Raw genomic sequence first — 18,900 nt, forward strand, 5'->3', positions numbered from 1 at the left:
AAGTCGATGGAACACCTCTCAGGATGTTAATAGGGATGCAGTTGAGTCGGCTCGACAAAATAATGAACAACCTCGCCATAACAGGATCTCGATCAGGCACAAGTTGACACACTGCTGCCAGAGACAAGGGCAGCTGTGGTGGCCATCATCAACAAATGTGTCGGGCCTCGGACGTGGCAAGTCTTCTAAGAAAACCATCATGTGAATGGACCAGATCTCGACGACCAGATCTCGACTCTCATGGAGAAGGTGCTGCCATTACAACACGTCCTCCCCGTCACGATAATGGATGGACCAGATCTTGATGCTCATGATGAAGGTGCTCCCATTACAACACATCCTCCCCGTCACGATAACGGACAAGGGCGGCTGATACCTCACCCGTGAGGCTAACTCGGCAAACTGCAACTCCATCAAAGTGCATCGTAGGTTTTACAAGCAAGGAAATCCAACGCCTAGTAGCGGAGTAAGTAACTAAGGTCATGTAAGCTATGGAGCAACATAAAAAGTGACATGTTTGAATATCTCCCTTCGTTAGAGGGGTTATGCTTCTAACCAAGGCTCAAATCATGCTTGATAACCAAGGGACCTCCTCAAGTCCGATGTCCAAAGACAATAGCTCGATATCCAACGGCAAGAAATAAGTCCAATAACCAAGAACCATAACTCAATATTCAAGAGGCAAATAACATCCGATAACCAAGAACGATGTCTCCCGTTGCAGCCGAAGGCTAAGGTAAAATGAATCCAATAATCAAGGATTGTATCCTGATATTCAAGGGAAACAATAACATTTTATCATAAAAAATGGAGGCTTCCTTTGCGAAAGCAATAACATTCGATAGCCAAGATCGGAGCCTTCTTTCATAGAAGCGAGAACGCCTAATAATTAAGAGCGGAGCTTTCTTTCACAGGACTAAACGAGGAGTATGAAATCTACCTTCACGCCAAGACGTAGGTAATAATGCTATAATGGCAGTCATGGAAATCTAGTCTACTCCCGCAATCTCTCAAGGTCCCTTGAGTGGGGGACTTATGTCTCTGACTAAAAGTATCAGTCTTATTTACTGAACCGGATCTACCCTGATTTTCTTGATTATGGCAACATTTTCCATTTAGGAAATCACTTTATTAGTACATTTGATGTTATCTATCAATATTCGAGCAATATCTTCGTATATTCAGGCTTGATTTGGGAGTCTGTTACTGGAAATAAAAAGGGCCGAAAAATAATCGATGAAATATATGTGCTGATTTCAGAATAAGCAAAAGTATTTGGAATGTAACAATTTGAATATGCTAAAATTCAAATTAATGCTTAAAATAAAGAATAAACATAAATAGTTTTTATAAGCACTTTTTAACCTACTGAAAAAAATCATGTTTTCAACCACTAAAATGAAACAAACCATGGTTTTGAAATAATATACCAAACACTGTTTCTACTTAAAAATCAGCAAAAAAACACTTGTGCAACCGCCACTGAACTCCCAAATGAAACCTTAGTAGATATCTTCATTGGATATTATATTATCTTTAGCTATATATTTAGCAAATAAATATGTTTGCTATTGGCAATTAGACATTCAATACAATCCCATGGAAATTACATAGAACCCCTATAACTACCTTCAAAGTATGTCTAAGCCGATAAGTTTAATTCTCTATTTTTCTTCTATACTCTCTCATTTAAGTATCGAAGAAGGAAATCAAGAATCCCTCCTGATCTTCCCTTTTTACAGCTCGTTCATAGGGGCCATCCAATTGGGCCACTGGAAAGAAGAAAATTGATCGGGGACTTCAAGTATGTTGTTGGAGGTGCACATGCTCGCTCTTCGCGATACAAAATGACAATTCGAGGGCGAATTCTCTCCACCCAGGGGAGAATGATGCGGCAGACGAGCTGACAAATTGGTACCTCGAGAAAAACATGTTCTGACGACTCTATTTCAAAGAAAATGGCATTCGGAGCAAAACACATAGCCTATGGCTATGAAAAGACAAGATTTTGGCCGAATTTCATCGTTTAGGGCTTCAAACGGGCATTTTATCGTTTTAAGGCGTTTTTACAATTTTAGAAAAGTTTATTTCTTTTCATGTAATTTAGGTTTTTTTTAATCCCTATTTAAACTTTGTAAGCCTTAGGGCTAAAACAATTGTCTTTTGATTAGTGAATAAAGTTCAGAGCTTTCGTGCTCTTTGTCCAATCTCGGAGTTGATTCGAGTTTGATGCCTATTTCCTGGTATTCGTAGAATCAACATGTAGTAGAAGGTCGTAGTTCTAGTATCTGTGACGAGTTATTTGCATGTACGCTGCGTCAGAACCCTAATTTTATTTGCTATATTTATCAACTTTTCATAATATTTCTTCACAAACTCACTCTCATCCATCTACTGTCTCTCAAACTCTCTCATTAAATTCAACACTTCCATGCTTCTAACTTTCTCATTTCCTTCATATTCAACTTTAAGAAAATCCCAAATTTCCTTTGCAGAACCAAGTCTCATGATTCTAGTGAAAATAGTAGGAGAAACTGCAGCATAAAGACATGACCTTGCCTTAGCTTTTTTGGTGGTTCTCTCCTTGTGATACCTAATCTGATTCATGGTTGGGTTGTCGGGAAGAGAGGCTACTTCATAATCCTGCTCTATTGCTTCCCACAAATCACTACCCTCCATGTAGGCTGCCATCTTTACAGGCCATGCTTGGTAATTCTCTCCATCAAATAATGGTGGTGCTATGGCAAACATTCTACTCGAACCTGCCTCCATCTTATACTGACTGGAAAGAGACTTACTCAAAGCTCACATGACTTTCAAGTAACCAGGATCACTCACAGATCTCTCAAACACTCATTCACAGGTCCCTCAAGATCATTTACGGCTCTGGTACCACTGATAATGCTGATAAAGAAATGTAGCAGATGAACATAATGGATAGAAGTTGAAGGATAAAACACACACTTTCATTAACTTGTCTGCAAAGTCATATACACACCACAGAAAACTGAAAAAATAAAGGACAGTAAAAGTAACTGTCAATACAACTTAAAACCGCCAAATACACTTGTTTAAACATCCCTACAAACCAGGAACTAAACAACTGAAATAAAACACATAAAACTAGTTTGTCTTCTGCATAATCCTCGACTGTCTTCCAGCAAAACAACTCGAAGCTTAATGTCTACCTTCTGCTGGACAACCTTCAGCTTTGATCCATCTCCAACAAACATAAAACCTTTTTAACAATCAATAATGGGAACCATAATTTACACATGTACGACCAACAATTAACACAGAACGAAATACACAAAAACTGCTGTGTAAAATCTTAATGAATAGTTCAGGTATAGATTTCAGCTCGCCTCCCCTCGCTCGAGATCTAGGTCGGCCGCTCGCCTCCCTCGCTCGAGATCCAGGACGGCCGCTCGCCTCCCTCGCTCGAGATCCAGGTCGAGATCCAGGTCGGCCGCACAGAGATGGGATGAGCTCTCCCTCCCTCGCTCGAGATCCAGGTCGGTAGCCGCGCAGCTCGCCGCCGACGCCAAGACGCTTCCCCACCGGTCTCTGCTGCGGATCCTCCTGAGCGACAGCATACGGCTCATCGGAGATCTTCTCTAAAAAAAAAACAGAGCTTACTCGGAGAAGTCGAGAGTCTTTCGAGGCTGGGGCCTCACGTATTCGGCCGCTCCGGTCGAAGACGAGAGGATCGAGAGTGCCACTGCCAGATTCACCAGCAGCTTCAGCTTCTTCTCCTGCTCCCGCTCCATCTTTGACTCCCGTCCGCTGCTCTGACGAACAGAAAAGAACAGCTCTGGATCTAGTCTACGGCGGCTGAGGCGGAGAACGTCAACGCCTGGGTTGGCGCGGCTACGCTGCTGCTCCTGGGCGCTTTCATCGCTGATTCGATTCTACACCAGCAATGGCGGAATCGGCTCCTCAATCAACAACAAATGGTGTCCAGAGTCTTCCACAACCCACATCCGGTGAGAAATCGGCACCGAAAGGCCCATTAAACTGGAGGAAGGTCTTTCCAAAGGTAAACCAAAGTCTTCAATTCTTCGAAGGTGTCAACCACAGCTATGTGAAACCCCCGTCTGAGCTTCTTCAGATTGGAGTCGAACAATGGTCCTACAGTCTCGTTGGTCGGTTCTTGGGCAAGGCCCCTAAGTTTGGGAAAATTGTATCTGTCGTTAATGGTTTATGGGGTAGACAAGGGAAAGTGATGGTTAGCACTATGGGCTCACTGTTTATTTTCCAATTTCCAAATGAGGATGCCATGACTTGGGTTCTGGAAACGGGACCGTGGCATGTAGAACGAAAATTTATGATGTTGCAAAGATGGAGTCCGGCTTTCACTGAAGAAGAATTGAGCATAAAGAAGATGCCAGTATGGGTCCAACTGCGGAGAATCCCACTCCAGTACTTCCACCCTAAGGGCATCAGCTTCCTAGCGAGTGCGATTGGTAAGCCACTATACATGGATAGAGCTACTGCCCTGCGCTCGAGATTAGACTATGCGAAAGTGTGTATAGAGGTTGAGGTTGAAAATGAAATCCCGAATAATTTAACTGTTGATCTTGGCAATGAACACACTGTGGAGGTTCTAGTGGATACCCCGTGGCTGCCTGCGAAGTGTGACCAATGCAAGGTTTTCGGGCACAGTTGCAGCAGCCCTCCTAAAGCTGCACCAGCGGAGTCGACGCCACCCCCATCTGAAGTTCCTGCAGCAACTGTGGAAGAGAAACTTGGAATGGCCTCTTCTTCTCCTTCTCGGACCGATGGAATACAAGAGGCTGGGTTTAGTGACTTGCGTAGTGCTGGAGAGTGCGGACTGGAAGCCTTAAATCCTGTGAATGCAGCTACCTCCTCTGCCTCAGATGAAAACCAAATGACAGTACTGAATGACTTACATGGGGACAAATCTGCAGACCATTCCAAAGGTGTATCCCCAAGGTCCAACAGCAAACCAGCGGATTTAGAAGCAATGAAGCCCCAAGATGATGCCATCAGCTCTAATGATGATTTGGAGGTATATTCACGGTAGGGAGTTTCAAGGCAGAAAAAAAGCATTGTGATGGAGAGAGGGAAATCAATCCAGAAAGTACAAGTCAAAAGGAAACCGAGAACGGGTAAGGGAGGTAAAACCTCTAAACTTCCTTAATGCTAGTTGCCTCCTGGAATGTTAGAGGGCTAAATGACCCTCTTAAACAAAAAATGGTCCATAAGTTTGCCAAGGATCATGATATAGGAGTGTTTGCTATCATTGAGACACGGGTAAAGGAAAATAATTGTCCAAAGATTGTGGACAAATGGAAGGGTTGGCTCCTGATGGAGAACTATCAGTATGCTAGCAATGGCAGGCTGTGGATTTTAGTTCGGGAGGACTTGCAAGTGCAACTCCTTAGCAAGACTAGTCAATATATCCATCTGTTGGTAAAAGTTCCCAAAGGAATTGGCTGGATTGCTTTAACTTTTGTCTATGCATCAAATGACTTGTTGGAGAGAAGGGTGTTATGGCGCGATTTGCAGGCTCTAGCAGCGGGTATGAGATATAGCTGGATGTTGATGGGCGATTTCAATGCAGTTAAGGATATCGATGAGGTTAAAGCGGTAGGGAGGGAGATAGTCATTGATCAAAGCATGAGGGAATTTGCTGAATTTATTACCTCTTCAAAGCTCAAGGATCATCCATATGTCGGCTGCTACTTCACATGGAGCAACAAAAGGCAGGAGGGGTTCCAAGCTCGGAAGATTGATAGAGCGTTGGTTAATGACTTATGGTTTCAACAAGATATTGCCTCAACAGTGGAATTTCTTTCTCCTGGAATTTCTGATCATAGTCCTATCATGTTAAGGTTTGGTGTCAAAGAGAATGCTGGGCCCAAGCCTTTTAAGTTTTTTCACTTCTGGACTGAACATCCGGAGTACCTGAAACTTGTGGAACATATTTGGTCGGAGGTACAGGAGGGTAACCCCATGGCGGTGCTTTACAAGAAGTTAAGGAATCTGAAAAGGCACCTGAAAGATTTCAATAGATCTCACTTTGGGGATGTACATGCAAAAGTTGCTGACTTGCAAACTCAGCTTGCTCAAATCCAAGCCTCCATTCTTAACAATCATTGTCTGCCACCTGGAATTCTGGAAAGGGAGATTGCTCTAAGGATCGAGCTTTTGGAGGCCATGGACAAAGAAGAGAAGCTTCTGAAACAAAAATCAAGGGTGGCATGGTTGAAGGCGGGAGACCAGAACACGTCCTTCTTTCATAAGGCGGTAAAAATAAGGAATGCAAGAACCTCTATTCGTGTACTCTACACTAATTCTGGTGCCAAACTGGAAGAAGTGCAGGAAATCAAAGCGGAAGCAATCAACTTCTATCAAGGTCTTCTGGGAGGTAAAGACGACAACGTAGCGGGGATCTCTGCGGCACAACTCTCTTCTATTCTCACAAAGAAGATCTCTCATTCCCAATATCTTTTGCTTAAGTCTCCTATCACTGAAGAGGAGATCAAATCGACCCTGTTCTCGATGGGAAATGATAAGTCCCCTGGCCCAGATGGTTTCACTGTATTTTTTTACAAGCATGCTTGGAAAATTGTCCAAAAGGACTTCCTTGCTGCTGTAAAACATTATTTTTCCACAGGAGAACTACGCAGAGAGGTGAACTCTACTATAATAGCCCTAGTCCCTAAGAAGGAGAAAGCTGATCGCATGAAGGACTTTCGGCCAATATCTTGCTGCAATGTGATCTATAAGTGCATAACCAAGGTGATTGCAAACAGATTGAAAGGGGTTCTTCCTGATGTTATAAGCTTGAACCAAACAGCTTTTGTGCAGGGCAGGAAAATATCCGATAATGTTTTGCTTACTCATGAGCTTGTAAGGAATTATCATAGACAAGGAATAACACCCCGTTGTGCTATCAAAATTGATCTGATGAAAGCTTTTGACTCTTTGCATTGGGATTTCATTCTTAACTGCCTGGAGGCCATGGGAATCCCTCTCACTTTTATTAGGTGGATCAAGGGATGTCTTACCTCTCCTTATTTTTCAGTGGCAATCAATGAGTCCTTAGCTGGTTACTTTGCAGGCAAAAGGGGATTGCGACAGGGAGATCCCTTATCGCCCTATCTGTTTGTTATTGCTATGGAGGTTTTCTCAACTCTCTTGGACTCTGCTGCAGATGAGGGTAAAATTGGCTTCCATCCACGATGCAAGTCCATCAAGCTGACCCATCTTTGTTTTGCTGACGATTTATTCTTGTTCACAAATGCGTCCAAAGAATCCCTTGTTGCCATTCTGGACGTCTTGAACACATTTCACAACTGGTCTGGGCTTCGGCTGAATCCGAAGAAATCTGAAATTTTCACGGGTGGCATTAATGAGGAAGGCATCTCTATACTGGTGACTAACTCTGGCTTCAAGCATGGTACTCTACCTGTGCGATACCTGGGGCTCCCTCTTGTCTCTGGTAAGCTTTCTTCGAAGAATTGTGAGGCTCTTACTGAAAGAATCTTAAAGCGTTTTAGGAGCTGGACAGTGAAACACCTGTCTTACGCGGGTCGGGTACAGCTGATCAACTCTGTACTTTTCAGTATGGCTACTTATTGGTGTACCCACTTCATTCTACCCAAGAAAGTCATCAAATTGGTGCAGCAGAAATGCAGAGTCTTCTTATGGAATGGCCTTGAGCCGCATACAGGAGGAGGAAAGGTCAGCTGGGAAATTATTTGTCTCCCTAAATCTGATGGAGGACTAGGCATTAAGGACCTAACTCTGTGGAATAAAGTATGCGTGTTAAAGAACCTTTGGACTCTCCTTGTGAGCTCAAGGTCTCTTTGGGTGGCTTGGGCTGCTAAGTATTTAATCAAAGGCCGCAGTATTTGGTCATTAAGGATACCTGGTGATTGTTCTTGGAACTGGAGAAAACTCTTGCAGCTTAGGACTCTGATGTCTCCCTTTATTTGCTATCGAATTGGCCTTGGCACGAATGTGTCATTCTGGTATGACACGTGGTTACCGGTTGGACCTTTGATCAACTACTGCACGAGAGGACTTCAATGTTTTCCGGCAATCAAAGAACACACAACTGTTAGTTCAATTCTAATTGAAGGCTGCTGGCACTGGCCTAGAAGCTCGGACCCACAAGCTGCTCTAATCCATGACCTCGCCGCAACAATCCGACCTTCCAACCGTGATAGGGTCACATGGACAGCTCACAAATCTAAAACTTTTTCTATTGCAAGCGCATGGAAATGCTTAAGAACAAGGGGTCCAAAGATGGATTGGAGGAATGCTGTTTGGTTTGAGGGGCTTTTCCCTCGATCTTCTTTCATTAGCTGGCTTTGTGTGCATAACAGACTGAGCACAAAAGACCGCCTCCTAAATTGGGGAATTTCGCTCGCTGCCGCTGAATGTGAATTTTGTAGCTTGGAGCTAGAGACTCGCGATCATCTCTTTCTTGGATGCCCGGCTACCCAAGGGATTTGAAGAAGTTTATTAGCCCGTGTTGGTTTGAACAGACCCAATATTGATTGGAATACGGAACTTAGCTGGATCTCCTCTCTCCGTGGAAAGAAGCTTGATGTTATTTGCCTAAAGCTACTTTGGACTCATTATATTTATTGCATTTGGAGGGAGAGGAACTCCAGGATCTACCAAAAGCAGGTCTCGTCTTCAACAGTCATAATTCGGAAGATCCTCTCGGATGTGCAAGTGAAGTTGTCCGTTCTTCCCCGCTTCTCATGCAAAATTGTACATTCTACTCTAGTGGGGCATTTGTTTCGCCATTTTGATACTGGCCTTAGATGATTTTGGGGGGGTGATTTTGAGTATTTGAGCATTTTACATTACTGATCGGTACAAGGGTAATTGGCACTTGGCACTGGTCTCTGATGTAAATCCCTTATGTTATCAATGAAGTTATACCACTTACCCAAAAAAAAAAAATCTTAATGAATTGAGGATAATGGTAAGGGAAAATTCTCACGGGAAAACTTGAAAACAAAGAGCATTTGAGGTAAAGAAATTAATGTATTGATTGGTTTCTAGATTTTTCTATGTGAATCATAAAGGTAACGAGGGGAATTGAGCACAAAAGAAGGTAATCGGACCATTGTTTTTTTAAGAATTCAGTAATATATTTGTTTATAAATTTTAAATTACATAATAAAAAAATATGTATACGGACCAATATTTTTTTATTTTATTCATTAAAGATCAATATAAAATATATAATATAATAAAATAAAATATTAAAATAGCATAACATTAAAATAAATTTGAGAATATGAAAAGCTTTTATTCTCTCATAGTGCTCAAAAGGATGCAACCAGTTTATATACATGCTTCCCCTCCCCCCCCCCGATGGATTTATACATATGTTTTATAGATAGACAGAGGGTATGCGGGCACCAGGGACTAGTTAATTGCATGAAACTACCTGTTATCAGCATGTTGAGCGAGTAATATTCTATCAATATTTGCATATCCGAATATAAATAATCAACACATATGCCACCAATATATATATATATATAAATAGAACAAATTGTATGTATCAAGTATATATATCAATATATAAATAAAGTAACATATATATACATATATCAATAGAGAAATTCAACTTGTAATATATAAATATAAATATATATAGAGAGAGAGGTCATTTAAGATTTAAAAGAGTAGGAAAATTAAAACGGATAGAAAGATTATGCACATAATAATTTTCATGTCATCTTTTATAGTATATTCAATTCATTTAATTTGAAAAGATATCTTGCATCTTGAGGAATTTTCGTCAATTATCAAAAAGAGTTTTTGATTTTTCAAGAAAATTCATAATTATTTATAAATACATAGAAATTACAAGGACAAATATAAAAATTCGTTGAATATAATACAACTAATATATATAAAATAAAATTTCATTGAACTAAAAATGAAAAGTTCATTAAGGTGGAGTTAGGGATTTTACGATTCAATTTACGTGGTGCAGCCATGTTCTGCGCTTCGGCTTTTATTTATTATAATTGATAATATAACAAATGCCACACGGACTACACATGTAATCGATTAGTCAAGTAGGATACGTTTATTTAATTAGTTCTCTTCTGAACAATTGCTTTAGGTTATATGGTCTTGTAACTGAAGCATCCCCGTTCCAAAATAGGCTCGTTAACTGTTCGTTGGCGCATTGAGTTGTGTGGCCATCGTCAAATAACAGAAAGGCGCTTGGATACTTGCAGAGAGTCGTGTCTCCAGTAGCATCCAACCCCATTCCTCTGTACCCATTGCTGCTGCTGTAATAGCATGGTGTGCTCCCGACCTCGAAGCCTTAATTGAATGACACATAACAACGTTGATCTATAAGTTAGCTTAGACCGAATGATTAATAGCACCTAAATAGACCAATAAAATGCAGGATGTTAAACGTCTGGATAAGTTCGCACTACAGTTTAATAGCTTTATAGCATAACTTTCTCATACCCATATCCATGTCAGCAAGCTTAATCGAGCTAGTCATTATTTTATATATTGTGAAGAAAATATAAGATGAAACAACTGTAAATGTTGTGCCATGCATACCGTAGTCCGAAGGATGCTGCATTCTATCAAGAAGGGAAGGGAAGTAGTCGAAAACGGAGAACTTGAATCCCTCCAAACGTTCAGCCAAACTTGTGAGGGCCTCGTAAAGTTGCTTGTTGTGTAATATGGGCATTGTGAGCAACGCCTGGACACAACTCCCGTTTGATGCAAGAAACGGAAGGCAGCCCATCGGCCCAACGTTCTGGAAGGCAATTTTCCTTGCTCCCTCTTCATATAATTCCTGCAAAAATTTATTCCCGATTATTACTAAATAAAATTAAAACTTATCTTTTCTTGCTTTTAAAAAAAGAAATTATAAAGGAGGCTTGAGCCGGGAAGGCAAATTAAAAAGTGGAGAGGATTGATAAACCGAAATCGGGACTTCTTGGTTATGTAAAAGTCGAGGCTCAAGAGCAATCCAGTTGCAACAAACCCCTTTCTCGACTAATTGCCATTTGCGTTAGCTCTCCATCAACATTTTTTGGAAAATATATTAAACTAAAGGTAGGTTATATGCATATCTTTCTCTTCAGTTTATTGGGTTTGGATCTTACCATAAGCGCTTCTGTTAAGTTGCCTATTACAGCATTCACTTGTTGTTGTTGTTCGGATAAAGTTGGGCTACGACCTTCGTCGGTGAATTCGTCATAATATTGAAGGTAATCGTCGCCTCCCATGCTGAACACGTAGACGGATTTGCTCAAGATTGCTTTTGCTCGAGAGGGACCTAATGTTGCATTCAATTTCTTTGCCAACTCGATGAATTGGCTCATCTGCTCTCTAAGGGTGACCTGGAGAAGAAAGAAGGCTCAAATTGAATTCATGAAACCAACAACGAACAGGAAAATTCAATGTGCATTTGTTGGAATCCACACATATATTTCTTACGTACCTATCGTTAGGTGGTGCATTTGGATTCGAATATTATTTAAGGCAGTTGATATGACTTTTAGATTCTCCGCGACCCAAAAATTATCTTGTTTGGTGAAAGATCCTTTACCGATAATCCAGAGGAAAAAGGTTGATCGGTCTTAGTTCTCAATCTTTAGATCTTTTTCCATTTTCGTCCCTTTTTTCTTCTCTCTTTTTTGGGTTGAAATTTGTCCTCAGCTTTTCCTGCAAGAGTAGGTTTTAGTTGTCTTGGGCCTCGCCAGCATCCACCCCATTCCCAAGGGGTTGCCGGTGACCTCAATGGTTGTCATATCGACCCCACCACACCTAGGAGGCCCCTCAACCCCCTTCCTCTCCCTCCCATTTCACAAGCAGCCTCCAGTTGCTGACGATTATTAAGGTGGTCAGCGGTTCTTTTTGGGGGGAAGCCTCGACGGCGACAACCTCCCCCTTTCCTTCCTAGCTCAACTTCTTGGATTTCTATTTCGAAAATTTCATTTCAAAATATTTTTTATTAAAAAGAATTTTGGTTGGAAAAGTTAAGAAATTGATGGAATATTGACAGGAGGACTAAAAATGACATTTATTTGGGAAGACAGATGACAAATTCCAGCGCATATATAGGTTCACGGTGATAATGGACAAAGGTTCAAAAATTTCAGGAATAAATATGACCTTGGTTCTAATGATCCGAATATCCCAATAATCCACATCATTAGCAAATTGACAATGCAAGAAATGTTTCTTCCAATAAGTCAAGCCCAATGACCTAGAGGTCGCAAGTTCGATACTTAGTGGGACTATCTGTACCTCTTTACTAGTTATTTTACATTTCTCTATTATTGTATTATGTCTTGGGCTTCCTTTGAAACCGAAAAATAACTCAAGCCCAATATTGTCATTCCATTTTCGCAAACCTCAGATTTTAAAGAAGTGGAGTAATTTTTTTTTTGTTACAAGAGAGACCCGTGGACCTAGTACAATGAAATAAAAATCTTAATAACTAATAAAGGGGCGTAGGTAATCCCAGTGAGTATCGATCTTAGAATCTCTTGGTTGCCAAGCGAGGGCGTGTATCATTGCGCTACACCCTCTTTTTCAAGAAGTGGAGTATTTAGATTTGCCAGAAATGATTTTCACCAAGGATCAACTTGAGTTCATTTTGACTAAGAGCATCAATAATTTTTGGAAATTAAGGTAAAGGAGATATGTTTTGAGGATGCTCACTGTTTCTTTTGAACTGTTTCCAGTAGCGTACGAGTCAAGGACAGTTGCTCCAACACAAGCGAAGTTTGCTCCATAAGAGAAGTTTGCCCCGGGTTGCATTGATGGTGGAATAAAAGGCAGATTGGCCAACTCAGCTGTCGATGATATACATAGCTTGATAGGTTAAGATGAACATTCGGGCTACTAATTAAGACTAACTTCTGTTCGAATATCGGCTCAGTGATGGCTATGAATGGTTTTTAGAGAAGTTTAAACCCCCAGAATAGGGGTTACAAAGTGGATCCACCAAAATCATAACTTGCTGTTGAGCTAGATGCTCACAATTAAAACGAATGAAAAATGAGAAAAAAGTGCTTAGTGGGGTGAAAATCTAGCTACTCTCACTAGATTTGTATATGCGTTTATCATCTTCTAGTGATATAGGATATGTATATGCACCATAAGAGGATTGGGAACAAAATGAATTGTTAAAAAAAATGGTGCTGAAATAAAAAAATTAGTCTATCAATAGTCGCGGGTACCCAAAGATTTCATAATTACCTATCATGTCCGGGACGATTCGGCCGTCACATATTCTGCCTGTGGCATGAGTGAAGTAGGTGAAACCATATGGGTATTGGAGATAAGTAGTCGTCCTGACATATTTATTGTTGCCCGCATCGAACAGGGAGTCCCCGAAAATAAACAATAATGTCTTCTGATGATCCAACAATTTTAGTTCATCTGCTTCCACTGTTTTAAGGAAGAAAACATTTATCCACAGGCGGTTAATGCAGATTTACAGGAGGAATTAATTTGTCGCAAAAATTAGATATTACTGCATCTATATTTTTCAAATTGGTGAAGGAATTTGGGGTAACATTTATTTTTCAATATTACTCATAGTAAAATAGGATAAAAAAATTAAGAATCGCTAAATTAGAAGAAAGTTGAGGCTAAATTAGTCCGTTCATTTGACCAATCTTCCTTTTCTCTTACAATTCCTTTTTCTTATTCTTAATTTTAGCTTTTAATATTAAGATACAAAAATGTTTTTTAAGTTTACAAAGTAATTTATACATAAATATTACAAAAAATAATTATATATTTGCAAAGGTTTTTATAGAGTATAGAAAATTATGTCCAATCGCGCGGGTATGAGTCTTGTTATATATATAAGAAAAAATGTCATTTTTGGTCCTCAATCTTTGCCTACTTTTTCATTTCGATCCTAACCCTATTTTTTGGTTCAATTCTATCCTGAATGTTATTTTAGTCCTAGCGATAATTTTTCTGTAAAAAAAACTTTTTTTACTTCCATAATATTTTTAAAATTTATTATCTTATTACAAATAAAATTTGAAAATTCAAAAAAAAAAAGAATTTGGGAACCAACAAGGTGGGATCTCCTGATTCCTAGGGGAGAGGCCCCTCTGACGGCTACCCCTCCCCCTCCAAGGTTGCCTATGGCCTCTATGGCCGCCGGCCACCTTGGAGTGGGAAGGGTGACTGTCGGGGGCCCCCTTTCCCCTGGAATTAGGAGATCCTATTTGGAGTTCCTTGCCATCTCTAGATTTCCCTTTTTTATTTTTTTCTTATATATTGTATTTTCGAAATTTTTTTAATTAAATAATATATTTTGCAAATATGTTGAATGGAAAGTAATTTTTTGAGGTATAAATTAATGGTAGAACTAAAGTGAACAAATTCTGTAACGTTAAGGATGGAATTGAACAAAAAAGAAGGCTTAGGAAGAGAATGAAAAAGTAGGTAAAAGTTGAGGACTAAAAAATGGCTTTTTCCCCATATACAATCCTTTATCATTTTTTATACATACACCAAGCACAGAAATGCGTAGCGCGCATACAAGACTCGATTACCGGATGCCTGTACCTTCTTTCTTATTAAAAGGCATTCTGATCATATCTAGGAGGAACCTGCAGTAGTAGCTGAAAATAGAGTTCCCGAGCCAGCCGCCGTTAGACAAAAACTTTCTCCCTCCTCCAATATTATTTCGCTGCCAAATTGATCAGAAGCAGTTTAGCTTAATTATTAGACATAGATACTTTGTTGTGTACTTTGGAAGCCAAGATACGTACAACGATCGAATTGGTCGTGTTTTATAATGTTGTGGTTACTGTCAAATGACAGGCTTGCTTTGTCGGTCTGCCAAATTAAGACCCCACGTTTTGGAAAAGAGATGTTCTTAATTTTACTCTCGATTGTGTTCTTCAAATATTTGAAATTTACTGAAAGGAAGTACCACAGTGAAGTGAAAGATGCATGTTCTAGGTTGGAAACAGAAGGTTCTATGTTTAGATTTTTGCCGGCGAGATTTCTTGTGCTCATGATTTTACTTTGGATCCAGATATTGTTGCATAGATATTCATCTGAATCTATAGTGTAAGACATAAGTAGTTCAAAAAGATTAAAATAGAAACAGAATAACCATACAGATCTCAATGAAAAAGCACGCGTATTGACTCAGAATTATTAGATACCTGATTGGAATATGATTCAAATCCATCTTCTGAAAATGAGTTCCGAATACTGCGCAATGGCCTGTGCTGATCATCTGCTTGCAGCAGATCCCCGAAGCAGCCAGTTGCAGTGCCAAGAAAAAAAAGAGAAAAGAGCAAAACGCTGCAATGGAAAATTGTGGTAGCCATGACACGGACTGTGTATTTGCTCTGCCGACGATTCTCTCTTTATAGGGTATGGGCATCTAACTCTATGTCAAGAAGTTAAGGTTTGACCTTGAAAATTAGATGGATCCACACTATAGTATAGTACTTGCCCGGGACCAGCAATAATAGTATCAAAGAGGGTTTACCTTCGCCTAGGAATAAAGAAATTTCAGATTCAATACTCGTTGTGAGATTATCAGTACTCTTTTTGTTAGATATCATGATCTTTTTCTCTTTACATAAAGTTCATGAGCCTCCTTTATAAAACAAAAAAATGACAGCAGAAGAGAAGATATTTTTTGATAGCAAGTGGTAAACTGGGCATAGAACACGTGCTATATTTATCAAGATTTGAACATGCATATTGTTCTAACCCAATTGATTTAAACTATTTGAGATTTATCAATTAAATTAAGCTTCTCATTGGCTATTTACACCTCTTAGGGGTAAGCTCTTAATGTTAAACTTTGCATAATTAGCCAATAGATCTCATCATTACATGCATAAACCTCCTTCGCAGATATAAATATATACATATCTATTATCTATTACTAGAGAGGAAAACTACATGCGTTGCACGTGGGGTACATGTTGAATTTTTTTGGGCCACATATTAAGGCCATAAAAGCGTCATTTGAGGAGGTTGACTAAGTGTTTTACTAGGTTAATACATCATATATCACATTATATTTGTTTTAAATAAACATAGTTGAATGTGTTTTGTAAATTTGTATTGAAAAGTGAAACTACGGTACTTGAAATATTGCTAACAAAATGAGGTTGAAAGGTGTAAAATATATATTAGAAATGTACATATCCATCAACGCACTTATTTTTCTCAAAAGTATGCTTTATGCACGATAATCCTACCAATTGCACAATTCTTGTTGCTTGAATTATCCACTTTTATTGTTAATGTGCACGTCCATCCTTTCAGCATTACTACGTCTTCATGGTAAGGAATGTTGTTTTCATCCTAGCAAATTAAAAAAAAATTATTTTTCAATGGATATAGAAGTAATTAATAATATATATTTTTACCATAATTGAAGACCAAAATGCTTACTTTAAAATGCTGTGCAATTAATTAATCTTCTACTACTATTACTATATTTACCGAAATGTTTGGCTTACCATTTTCATGGATGAAATGAGGGTATCAATCGGAAGCCCAATAATCTTTTCAGCTATGTCAAACATAGTTATGAATGCTTGTCGGCTACCATCATCAGCAGCAACTTGCAACATGTACCTATATATTTTTTTATAGTAACATAAGGTAATTGATCCACATGTGCTGATGTAAAATAAAAATGCCTTTATCGAACTTTCTTACCTAGAAAGGTATTTTCCAGCGTCATTCCCACAATTTTAACATTTTGTTGCAAATTTATGAATGGTGACTTTTCTTTTAGACTTTGCACATGCATTATACCATGACTTCCATTATCAATGTGAATAATCATCGCCATAATCGAGTAATATAAATTCTACATAAAATTTAATTAATTAGAATATTAGTTGGACAATAATATATGTGTGAATAAGATAAAAACATAAATGCACAATAAATATTAAATTTCTTGAAATGTAATATTGACCGTAATGCATTAATATTGTGCATTTGCTTCCTGAAAATGAGAGAAGTCCATGCTCCATCAGATCATATATTTTTATCTTCTCGTTGTTGACATTCCTTATAGGCCTTAGGTCTTTGTCCATACCAGCCGTAAAATTCTCACTTGGACCTACATAAATTTGAGTCTATTTGCAACCCAAAATGTTAAGTTGATAGGTTGATAGACCCAAATCTCATATAAACTTGTGGTTTCTTTCTCAATTTTTCTATATGGGATAACGTATCTCAACACCCGCCCTCATCTAGCAACGTGCGGTCCAACACGTGCCAGCTCCATACTCGGGCTTAACTAGAGGTGCACCTTTAGCTACCTCGGAACTGGACCAGGCCACTCTTGGACCCGATTAACATAGGGCACACTCTTGGTTGCCTCGAAACTGAATATGGCGTTGTGTGAGCCCACACAAGCGCGCAGAAGCATAATCTGCTCTGATACCATATAAAATTCTCACTTGGACCTACACAGACTTGAGCTCATCTGCACCCCAAAAGCTTAAACTCGTAGGTTGCTAGACCCAAACCTCATATAAACTTGTGGTTTCTTTCTCAATTTTTTCATGTGAGATAACGTATCACAACACCACCATCATTTTTGGATATCCTATGATTCAGTTGATTTTATTATTTGAATAATGTAAAATAATTCCTTCATTTGGTTCTATTTCTAGTCACTGTTTCATAGCAGTTAAATTAATTAAAAGGAAAAAAAAAATAAAACGTAAAAGTTACCTTAATCTCAAATCTTCGGCCTCAGCATTAGATGAATTTATGTGAACTTTGTTATGGACAAAGTAGAGAGAGAGACAACCTCATAATGCATATCGAACAACTTTTAATTAGCTGTTAAAGATTAGCGGAATGTAATATATATAATTGAAATGCAAGAAATTAATACGTTTGAACCGTCAAATGTTGACACTTTTGCTTTTGAAATTGCTATGATTGGTTGTGACGAGGTTATATGTGACAATTGTTGTCCTTCCTATTCGGCCATATCACCCCGCAAGATAAATATGAGGGAGTTGCACCTTGCAAACAATGTTAATATTATTAAATAAGATGTATGTATATTTATAATTATATTATATCAATATTCTAAATCCATATATTATATATATATATAATGTTATATATGTTTCTTTTAAGTAAATAAACCACTATAAACACAAAAATTGTAATAGTAATAATAAGTCGAATAAGAACTTTATTTACATATACTTCTCATATATGTGTGTATATATATATAAAATATCATATATAACATAAAACATAATATAATATGATATGATATAGTGTAGTTTACTATAATATAATACAATATAATGAAAAGATATTGGAAAAGAAGAGAAGGTATACGTATATTTACTCTGAATCTCTTAAGGTAACACTGCGCCTATATAATACTTCGGTTAGGCCTCCTCTTGTACACTGAGAGAGCTCCTTAACTTTGACAACCAATCCAATTGCATCTAAATGCCACAACCAGTGTGTACATAAATATATTTAAGTAACTACTCATATGGCATGGAATTAGAAGATATTAATACTAAATGAAGCACGTAAATGTTACCTACGACATCTCTTTTCGCAGTGCGTAAGTGTATATTTGAGAATGAAACCAAATGATACTTCATAGTATCATGTAGTATAGGGTTCTTGGCCTTTTCAATCAAGAGCTTGTCGTCGAGACAAACTAGTTCCATGTTATGATGCGCATTAACATATTCACTGATTACTCTCTTGACCATTCAATCAGATACTATGAGACCCGACAAATTTCACATATATACATAGAAATATATACATATGCATTATATTGCGTAAATCATATTTGCTTTACAAATGGTATTTTCAGACATATATATCTATATAGAATGTATACTATTTATA

General features: G+C 38.6%; 3 protein-coding genes across 4 annotated transcripts; 1 reads left to right on the forward strand and 2 right to left on the reverse strand.

The window, feature by feature from the left end:
• Nucleotides 1–2,391: 2,391 nt before the first annotated feature.
• On the reverse strand, nucleotides 2,392–3,770 carry LOC116211022. The gene is made up of 4 exons (XM_031545210.1): nucleotides 3,640–3,770; nucleotides 3,400–3,582; nucleotides 2,839–2,904; nucleotides 2,392–2,782 (listed from the first exon to the last, which is right to left on the reverse strand). The coding sequence occupies exons 1-4, from the start codon at nucleotides 3,768–3,770 to the stop codon at nucleotides 2,392–2,394; spliced, it is 771 nt and encodes a 256-aa protein (XP_031401070.1).
• Nucleotides 3,771–3,922: 152 nt separating this feature from the next.
• On the forward strand, nucleotides 3,923–5,047 carry LOC116211024. The gene has a single exon (XM_031545215.1). It carries the CDS (start codon nucleotides 3,923–3,925, stop codon nucleotides 5,045–5,047), a length of 1,125 nt encoding a protein of 374 aa, XP_031401075.1.
• Nucleotides 5,048–9,983: 4,936 nt separating this feature from the next.
• LOC116209975 (GDSL lipase-like) lies at nucleotides 9,984–15,378 on the reverse strand. 2 transcript variants are annotated; one of them, XM_031543747.1, is made up of 7 exons: nucleotides 15,186–15,377; nucleotides 14,578–14,701; nucleotides 13,246–13,437; nucleotides 12,706–12,839; nucleotides 11,142–11,378; nucleotides 10,588–10,828; nucleotides 9,984–10,335 (listed from the first exon to the last, which is right to left on the reverse strand). In XM_031543747.1, exons 1-7 carry the CDS (start codon nucleotides 15,351–15,353, stop codon nucleotides 10,094–10,096), a joined length of 1,338 nt encoding a protein of 445 aa, XP_031399607.1. In that variant the 5' UTR covers nucleotides 15,354–15,377; the 3' UTR covers nucleotides 9,984–10,093. The 2 variants fall into 2 exon arrangements, with proteins under 2 accessions (XP_031399607.1, XP_031399608.1); XM_031543748.1 differs by having other exon boundaries at nucleotides 10,282–10,400; nucleotides 15,186–15,378.
• Between the last annotated feature and the right edge of the window lie 3,522 nt (nucleotides 15,379–18,900).

Source organism: Punica granatum, chromosome 6 (assembly GCF_007655135.1).
Source record: "Punica granatum isolate Tunisia-2019 chromosome 6, ASM765513v2, whole genome shotgun sequence".
In the NCBI taxonomy this organism is placed as follows: domain Eukaryota; kingdom Viridiplantae; phylum Streptophyta; class Magnoliopsida; order Myrtales; family Lythraceae; genus Punica; species Punica granatum.

Excerpts from the sequence above, each read along its gene's own strand:
- LOC116211022 (XM_031545210.1), bottom strand. The coding sequence starts at position 3,770 with ATGGAGCGGGAGCAGGAGAAGAAGCTGAAGCTGCTGGTGAATCTGGCA. Across the intron at positions 2,905-3,399 it reads CTGGATCTCGAGCGAGGGAG|CATTATCAGTGGTACCAGAG; the intron begins GCGAGCGGCCGA and ends TTTCTTTATCAG. Across the intron at positions 2,783-2,838 it reads AATGAGTGTTTGAGAGATCT|TCAGTATAAGATGGAGGCAG; the intron begins GTGAGTGATCCT and ends GTCTCTTTCCAG.
- LOC116211024 (XM_031545215.1), top strand. The coding sequence starts at position 3,923 with ATGGCGGAATCGGCTCCTCAATCAACAACAAATGGTGTCCAGAGTCTT.
- LOC116209975 (XM_031543747.1), bottom strand. The coding sequence starts at position 15,353 with ATGGCTACCACAATTTTCCATTGCAGCGTTTTGCTCTTTTCTCTTTTT. Across the intron at positions 10,829-11,141 it reads ACTTAACAGAAGCGCTTATG|GAATTATATGAAGAGGGAGC; the intron begins GTAAGATCCAAA and ends AAATTTTTGCAG. Across the intron at positions 10,336-10,587 it reads GCAGCATCCTTCGGACTACG|GCTTCGAGGTCGGGAGCACA; the intron begins GTATGCATGGCA and ends CATTCAATTAAG.